Here is a 9,021-nt window from a genome sequence, read left to right as displayed (position 1 = left end):
TGGCTGCCCGATGCCCAGTCAACCTGACCGAGACCAGGGGAACCTGGCTGAGGCCTTAGAAGACTTGGCCGACAGGCCGACAGGCCGAGACCTTGGAAGACTTGGCCGACAGGCCGATAGGCCGAGACCTTGGAAGACTTGGCCGACTGTCCGAAAGGTCGAGACCTTAGAAGACTTGGCCAGCAGGCCGAGACCTTGGAAGACTTGGCCGACTGTCCGAAAGGTCGAGACCTTAGAAGACTTAACTAAGACGACCGAGACCACAAGGATTTGGCCGATGGCCGACCCACACCACGGGAACTTGGCCGATAGCCGAACCCTATTACAATTAACACTCAAACAAAGGTCAGTAAAGCTAATCCATCATCAAGAAGTAGGTAATGCAACCCTAAGCGGTATCTACCTCGATAAACGGGCCCAACAAGGTAGGCCCATTAGAATAATATAAATAGCGCGCATCCCAAGGAGTAAGGTATGTCATTATTACTGTTCACCTACCTGAGAGCTAACCACCCGCTTTACTGACTTGAGCGTCGGAGTGCCTTCGCAGGTACCCCCACCATCCGGTGTTCACCCGACGACCGAGTCCCGAGTGCCGAAAGATAAGCAGAAGGAAGAGAAGGATCCCAGTTCATCACTCAACCACCTGCCCGACCGAAGGAAGGAGAAGAAGACTTCAACAGTTCTCTAGGTCCCATCTCCCTAGCAGGAACAATTGGCGCCCACCGTGGGGCCGAGGGAAACTAGCTGAAGGAAAAAAGTAGATGGTTTCGACAAGAAGCATGGAAAGAATGACTGAAGCCGACCAAACAATGCTGCTGCTGTCTCTCCAGAGGGAGATGGCCGAGATGCGAATAAAGGCCGAGGAGGCCGCTCAGAAAAATGAGCAAGAGCTGCAAGTTCTCCGCAGGGAGAACGAAGATATGAGAAAGAAGCTGGGGGAGGGAGGACCCTCTGTCATACCGACGAACGTGGTCGGAAAGTCCTACACCTCTCCCCCCAACCCGGATGTGGCCGAGGGGACGAGAGGCCAACCCCCTCCCCGCGAGACTGAAATGGGCGACGAGTCGTGCCTAATCAGATCCACCCGGACGACCCTGACGGCCGACCCGAACCGCCGTCACCCCTTTACGAACAACATCATCGAAGTCCCACTTCCTGAGAAGTGGAAGGACTTCAACCGAGACCGATATGACGGGTCGACCGACCCGGACGAGCATATGGACGCCTACACCACCCATATGAGTCTCTACACCTCGGACGACGCTGTCTTGTGCCGAGTGTTCCCCACATCCTTGAAGGGTGCAGCCCTTAGCTGGTTCACCAAGCTCTCACCCAACTCCATCGACAGCTTTGCCACGCTCGTCGCAAAGTTCGAAACACAGTTCGCGACCAGCCGACCGCATCATCTGACCTCAATCGCCCTGGTAGGCATCCGCCAGGAGAAGGGAGAGTTGCTGAGAGCCTTCGTGGATAGGTTCAGTAAAGTGGCGATGAGCATCCGAAATCTGAGTCCGGATGTCGCCATGCACCACATGCTGACGGCCCTGCGCCCGGGGCCCTTTGCCGACAACCTATGCATGCAACCGGCCGACAGCCTGGATGAGCTGAGAAAGAGAGCCGCTAAGTACATGCAGCTGGAGGAACTAAGAGAGTTCCGCAACCAGGCCCGTGCCGAGGCCGGCGGAGAAAGGAAGGAAGAAAAGGACCGCCAGGCGCGGCCGATACAGAGAACTGACCGGCGACGGGAGAATCGAGACCGACCAATTCGATTCTCGAGATACACGTCGTTGACGGCTGAGAGAGGGAGGATCTTGGACGAGGCCCTCAACGCCGAGTTGATCCCTCCCCCAAGAAAGGTAGCCAGCCCAAATAATGCCGACCGGAGGAAGCAGTGTCGGTACCATCAAAACACCGGACACTCGACCGACAAGTGTCAGGCCCTCAAGGATAAGATCGAGGAACTTATCCAGGCTGGGCATCTCCGCCGTTTCGTCAGGAATGGCCGAGACCAACCCGGCCGGGCGGATCCACCCAGGCGGACGAGGTCACCCCAGCGCGGCCTAGAAAACCAAAATAACAGAGGCGACCGGCAACCCGCAAGGGCCGACCCCTCTCGAAGGGACGATCCCCCAAGGGAGGGCGATAGGAGAGGTAACCGAGAGGTTATCAACACCATAGCCAGCGGTTTCGCCGGGGGAGGAAGCACAAACAACGCCTGGAAGAAGCACCTCCGGGCGGTACACCAGGTAAACGCCGTGGCGTTCCGACCAAGGATGCCACCCATCACGTTCACGGACGAAGACTTTAAAGGCGTGGACTACCGCCAGCAAGACGACCCGATGGTGATAGCGGTCGACATAGATCGATTCACCATAAGGAAGACCCTCGTGGACCAAGGAAGTTCGGTAGATATCCTCTACTGGAAAACTTTCAAGGCCATGAGAATGACCGAGGCCGAGATGATGCCATACGACGACCACGTGGTAGGATTCTCGGGCGAGAGAGTGGGTACCAAGGGATATATCGACTTGTACACCACCTTCGGAGAGGGGAAGAACACCAGGACCATCAAAATCCGGTACCTGGTCATCGACGCCAACACCTCCTACAACATCCTCCTCGGCCGACCATCCATCAACCGGCTGATGGCCATAGTATCAACCCCCCACCTCGCAATGAAATTCCCTTCAAAGACAGGAGACATTCTCACAGTCCACGTGGACCAGAAAGAAGCACGAGAGTGCTACGCCGAGAGCCTCCGGGTGGAGCCTCTAAGGGCAGACACCTCTCCCCTTCGGGCGAGAAAGTCCTCCCGAAAGGACCGCTCCCCCAGGAAGGACCGGCTAAGAGAGGCCCAGCCAACCGTGGCACTAGTAGACCTCAATCCCCGGGCAACCGAGGACAGGCTAGAGGCAAGAGAGGAGCTGAGGAGGGTCCCCCTCCTCGACGAAGAGCACAGCACAGCTGTAGGGACAACCTTGGCGGCGGCCGAGGCCGAGGTCATGCACGCCGCGCTAAAAAAGAATGTCGACATGTTCGCATGGACGCCGGCCGACATGCCGGGAGTCAGCCCGGATGTCATCACCCATCGGCTGTCCATATTCAAGGAAGCCCGCCCGATCTCCCAAAAGAAGAGGGACTTGGGCGACGAAAAACGACTCGCGGCGAAGGAGGAGGCCGGAAAGCTCCTGTCGGCCGGATTCATAAGGGAGGCCCGATACACGACATGGCTGGCCAACGTCGTCATGGTTACCAAGCCTAACGGTAACTGGAGGATGTGCGTCGACTACAGAAACATCAACAGCGCATGCCCGAAGGACACCTACCCCCTCCCGAACATTGACCGCCTGGTGGATGGGGCGGCCGACCACAAAATTATGAGCTTCCTGGATGCTTACTCTGGCTATAACCAGATAAGCATGCACCCGCGGGACAAGGAGAAGACGGCCTTCATGACGGCCGATGCCAACTACTACTACGAGGTCATGCCGTTCGGCCTCAAGAACGCCGGGGCGAGCGCCTCATGGACAAAATTTTCAAGGGTCTGATAGGCCGGGCGGTAGAAGTCTATGTGGACGACATAGTCGTGAAGTCCGACTCGTTCGAGCAACATCTGAAGGATCTGGACGAGGTCTTCAAGGCCCTTAGGGGAGTCAACATGAAACTCAACCCCGAAAAATGTACCTTCGGGGTGGAGGGAGGAAAGTTCCTAGGCTTCATGCTCACCCACCGAGGGATAGAGGCCAACCCCGACAAATGTCAGGCCATACTCAGCATGAGAAGCCCGAACACCGTGAAGGAGGTGCAACAACTCCTAGGACGGCTGACCGCCCTCTCTCGGTTTGTCCCCCGCTTGGCCGAGAGGACGAGGCCGATCGTTCAGTTGCTCCGAAAAGGTAAAAAATTCGTCTGGGACGACCAATGCGAGGAAATCTTCAAAAAATTCAAAGAGTTCCTCGCGTCTCCGGCCGTCATCCAGAAGCCGAGACCCGACATCCCAATCCTGGTATATCTAGCAGTCTCGGAAGAAGCAGTCAGCGCTGCCCTAGTGCAGGAAGCCGAGGGCGAGGAGCGACCCATATACTTTGTCAGCCGAACCCTCCACTCGGCCGAGACCCGATATCAGATGATTGAGAAGGTGGCCCTCGCACTCGTCCTCACGGCAAGACGAATGCGCCCCTACTTCCAAAATCACTCCATAACTGTAAGAACCGACTACCCTATTTTTAAAATTTTATCTAAACCGGACCTTGCAGGGAGAATGATAGGATGGTCGGTCGAACTCTCCGAGTTCGACATACGTTATGAGCCGAGGGGCGCCATCAAGTCTCAATGCTTGGCCGACTTCTCGGCCGAGCTGACACCACTGCCCACCCTCTCGGCCGGTTGGACTCTCTACGTGGACGACTCCTCAAATAAAACAGCGTGTGGAGCGAGAGTCGTCCTGGAGGGGCCGGGCGATCTCCTCTTGGAACAAGCCCTCCAGTTCGGATTCCGGGCGACCAACAACCAGGCCGAGTACGAGGCCTTGCTGGCCGGGCTGAACCTAGCCTACGACATGGGAGCGCGCGAGGTTACATGCAAAAGCGACTCCCAGGTGATGGTCGGCCAAGTTAATGGAGATTTCGAGGTTAAAGAACCTTTGCTGCAGCGATACTACCATGCGGCCAAAAACAGTATCGCCCGCTTCAGCAAAGCACCCTTGCAACACATACCGAGGGAGGACAACAAGAGGGCCGACATCCTGTCCAAGCTCTCGGTCACCAAAAAGAAGAGCCATCAGAGGTCGGTCATACAAATATGGCTGAGACACCCAACTGTGACGGAGGCCAAGGCCGAGTGTCTAGCTGTAGAAGAAGAGGCTGAGACCGACAGTTGGATGACACCTGTCATCCAATACCTGACAGACGGCACGTGCACGGCCGACCAAGAGAAGGCGATGAAGCAACAATGCGCCCGGTACACCATGATCAACGAAGATTTGTATCGGAGAGGCTACTCAACCCCCCTGTTAAAATGCATAACCAGCAAAAGGGCCAAGTATATCCTGGCCGAGATCCATGAAGGAGTCTGCGGAAATCATGCCGGGGCGAGAACTATGGCCGCCAAGGTCTTGAGAGCCGGCTACTACTGGCCGACCGTACAGGGCGACTGTGCTGAATACGTGAAGAAATGCGCCAAGTGCCAAGAATTCGGCCCCCTCCTCCACACCAAGCCGGAAGAATTGCACAGCATCATCTCCCTGTGGCCGTTCGCCATGTGGGGGATGGACATTATCGGTCCATTCTCCCCAGGGAAGGGGCAGACCAAATTCCTCCTGGTGGGAGTCGACTACTTCACAAAATGGATCGAGGCCGAGCCCCTCGCCTCCATCTCGGCGAAGAATGTGCAAAGCTTCGTATGGAGGAGCATTGTCTGCCGATTCGGCGTCCCACACACAATAGTAACTGACAATGGCCGACAGTTCATCGATCGAGGCCTGCAGTCCTTCTATGACGACCTGGGCATCAAGTCCATCACAGCCTCGGTAGAACACCCACAAACCAATGGGCAGGCCGAGGCCGCCAACAAGGTCATACTCAACGAACTAAAGAAGCGGCTGGGCAAAGCAAAGGGCCGATGGACCGAGGAACTAATCGAGGTACTTTGGGCGTACAGGTGCACCCCCCAAACTACCACGCAGGAAACACCCTACAGCCTGACGTACGGAACCGAGGCCATGATCCCGGTAGAGGTGGCCGAGCCCACCATACGACGGCAAATGTTCGATCTCACCCTAAACGAGGAAAGCCTAGCGGTCAACCTTGACTTGGTAAGTGAGCTTCGTGACAAAAGCAAGATTCGGGAGGCTGCCTGCAAAGCCCGGGCGTCCAGACGGTACAACACCAAAGTCCGGCCGAGAGGTTTCCAGAAGGGCGATCTTGTCTGGAGAATGCGCAGCGACGCAAGAAAAAACGAAGGGAAGTTCTCATCCAACTGGGAGGGGCCTTTCCGAGTCCGAGAAGTCGCACAAGGAGGAGCCTATCACCTAGAATGGCTTTCAGGAAAAATTGTTCCAAGGACGTGGAGTGCCACGCACCTCAAATTCTATTACAGCTAAAATGAATAAAATCACGCACTCTTTCCTCACCCAACCAGGGAGGTTTTAACGAGGCGTTTTCATCAAAAGTGTTGGAAATATCCTACCGAAAGTATTGGCCGAACGCCCGCTTGCTCGATTAACATCGCAAGTGCCGGCCTGCCGAAGGCCCACTTGCTCGATTAACATCGCAAGTGCCGGCCTGCCGAACGCCCGCTTGCTCGATTAACATCGCCAGTGCCGGCCTGCCGAATGCCCACTTGCTCGCTTAACATCGCAAGTGCCGGCCTGCCGAACGCCCGCTTGCTCGCTTAACATCGCAAGTGCCGGCCTGCCGAACGCCCGCTTGCTCGATTAACATCGCAAGTGCCGGCCTGCCGAACGCCCGCTTGCTCGATTAACATCGCAAGTGCCGGCCTGCCGAACGCCCGCTTGCTCGATTAACATCGCAAGTGCCGGCCTGCCGAACGCCTGCTTGCTCTATTAACATCGCCAGTGCCGGCCTGCCGAAGGCCCCCTTGCTCGCTTAACATCGCAAGTGCCGGCCTGCCGAACGCCCGCTTGCTCGATTAACATCGCAAGTGCCGGCCTGCCGAACGCCCGCTTGCTCGCTTAACATCGCAAGTGTCGGCCTGCCGAACGCCCGCTTGCCCGATTAACATCGCAAGTGCCGGCCTGCCGAATGCCCACTTGCTCAATTAACATTGGCCGAACGCCCGCTTGCCCGATTAACATCGCAAGTGCCGGCCTGCCGAATGCCCACTTGCTCGATTAACATCGCAATTGCCGGCATGCCCACTTGCTCGATTAACATCGCAAGTGCCGGCCTGCCGAATCCAACATTCGCAAATAGTGGCCGAACGCCCGTATTATACTTACTCGAATTTCGACGATCGTAGATATTGCCGATCGCCCTCATATCACTCGCTCGCATTTAATGGCCGATCGCCCACATTTCTACTTGCTCGAATTTTACATTCGCAAGTAAATGGCCGATCGGCGGTAATTTTACTTGCTCGAATTTTACATTCACAATTTAATGGCCGATCGCCCACATTTTTACTTGCTCGAATTTTACATTCGCAATTAAATGGCCGATCGCCCACATTCTCATTTGCTCGAATTTTACATTCGCAATTTAATGGCCGATCGCCCACATTTTTACTTGCTCGAATTTTACATTCGCAATTAAATGGCCGATCGCCCACATTTTTAGTTGCTCGAATTTTACATTCGCAATTTAATGGCCGATCGCCCACATTTTACTTGTTTGAATTTTACATTCGCAATTGAAGGGCCGACCGCCCATCTTCTTGGGAGACCGATTGAGTAACAAATTTTTATGCCAAACTGATAAAAGAAAGTTGGACGATGCATTAATAAACAAGAAAGACCGGGCGATACATCAAAAAGCAAAGTAAAAAGGCCACACCCCGGCCTGGGAGGAAATTAAAAACAAGAACAGGCCACACCCCGGCCAAGGGTAAAACCTAGTCTTGAACTTCCACGCACTCTCCCTCCTCAGCCTCGGCCTCCCCCTCATGGGTCCCGGCCGCCTGAGCCTCCGAAGCCTCCAAAGCTCCCGCCTCGGCGCTTGGAATCAACCGACCCTGGTGAACTTCATAGTCCATATTAAAATCACCAGAGGCCGGCGGTCCCCCATAAAGAAAATGGGCTTGGCGCACGGCTCGGTTGAAGCACTGCTTAAGCAGCTCCTCCGACTCGTCATAATTCTGGTCGAGCTCAGCTTCAACCTGCTCCTTGGCAGTTTGGAGGGCGGCCAATTCAGCGGCCAAGGACGACAGCTTCTCCTCAGCCATCCTCTTCACCTCAACAGCTTCGGCTGCCGCCTTCAAAGCCTCCTCTTTAGCCGAGGCCAAAAGTCGTCTCTCCTCGGCAGCATCCTTCTCAGCGAGCTCCCTCTTGGCAGCCTCCCGAGCGGCGCTGGCCGACAGGTCATCATTGGCAGCCAAGGACCGCTTCAGGTTCTCTCGAGCCTCGGCCAGCTCTTGCTCCAACCGAGAGACATCCTCGGCATGCTGGCCGTGACCTTCAATCCCTTGCTCAACAAGAACGATGGACCGGCACATAAGCTCCAGCCCACTCTTCAGCAGGTCCAAGGGGGCGACCGACCGGATCGACTCCCGGGTCCCCTCAGGGAGAGCCACGCGAACTCTACGCGTAAACTTGTGACTACCCCCTAGAAGATCTAAGGCCGAGGTCGGCGGCCGATGACCACCAGCTGAAGCACCGGATGCTTGGTCCACGTGCCGAGGCGAGAGAGAGCCCACCTCGACCAACTCGCGGCGAGAAGGAGGCGGCGTCGGCAGAGAGCCGGGGGAACGATAGGTGGTGGCAATGTTACCACCATCCCTCGCCCTTTTCTTGGACTTCCGGGAAGGACCGGCCGGGTCCCTCTCGGCAGCAGGGGCGGCAGGAGCGTTCGCAGGAAGAACGTCGATGCTTCGACGTCCCTTTCGGTCAGCCGCCCTCTTCCGGTATTCGTCAAGGACGCTAACGCCGACCGGTTTCTCTTGAACCATTATAGCTGCACAACAAAAACACAAGTTAGAAAGCGTAAACGAAATTACCGACCGACACAACAAAAACGCGAACCCATACCCCTAATGGCCGCCCAACGCGCTGACTCGGTGTATGCACCGATCAGCGATCGGCAAGGAAGCTTCTTTGGGAGTGCGTCGAAGAAGGAGAGAATCTCCACCTCCTCCTCACTCTCCGTCGGCCTCGGCCAAAACTTAAACCCTGTGGGTTGGGAGGTCCAATATAAGGGGAACCGAGACCGACCGGCTCGGTCAAAGAAAAAAGCCGTCGCCTCGAGCCGAATGACGACCTTGACAAACCTTTCCTTAAACCGTTTATACGAGACCGCGAAGGGGTCGAACAATACACGTCCCGGCCGGCCGGCCAAAGAGAGCCAA

General features: G+C 56.0%; 1 protein-coding gene across 1 annotated transcript; it reads left to right on the top strand.

The window, feature by feature from the left end:
• The first annotated feature begins 764 nt into the window (after window positions 1-764).
• Window positions 765-3,551, top strand: LOC137839346 (uncharacterized). Its single transcript, XM_068648466.1, has one exon. The coding sequence runs from the start codon at window positions 765-767 to the stop codon at window positions 3,549-3,551; it is 2,787 nt and encodes a 928-aa protein (XP_068504567.1).
• The last annotated feature ends 5,470 nt before the right edge of the window (window positions 3,552-9,021 follow it).

Source organism: Phaseolus vulgaris, chromosome 3 (assembly GCF_000499845.2).
Source record: "Phaseolus vulgaris cultivar G19833 chromosome 3, P. vulgaris v2.0, whole genome shotgun sequence".
Lineage (NCBI taxonomy): Eukaryota > Viridiplantae > Streptophyta > Magnoliopsida > Fabales > Fabaceae > Phaseolus > Phaseolus vulgaris.
The sequence above is the reverse complement of the archived record's forward strand: the minus strand, read 5'-3'. Positions and strand labels throughout refer to the sequence as shown.

Excerpts from the sequence above, each read along its gene's own strand:
- LOC137839346 (XM_068648466.1), top strand. The coding sequence starts at position 765 with ATGGTTTCGACAAGAAGCATGGAAAGAATGACTGAAGCCGACCAAACA.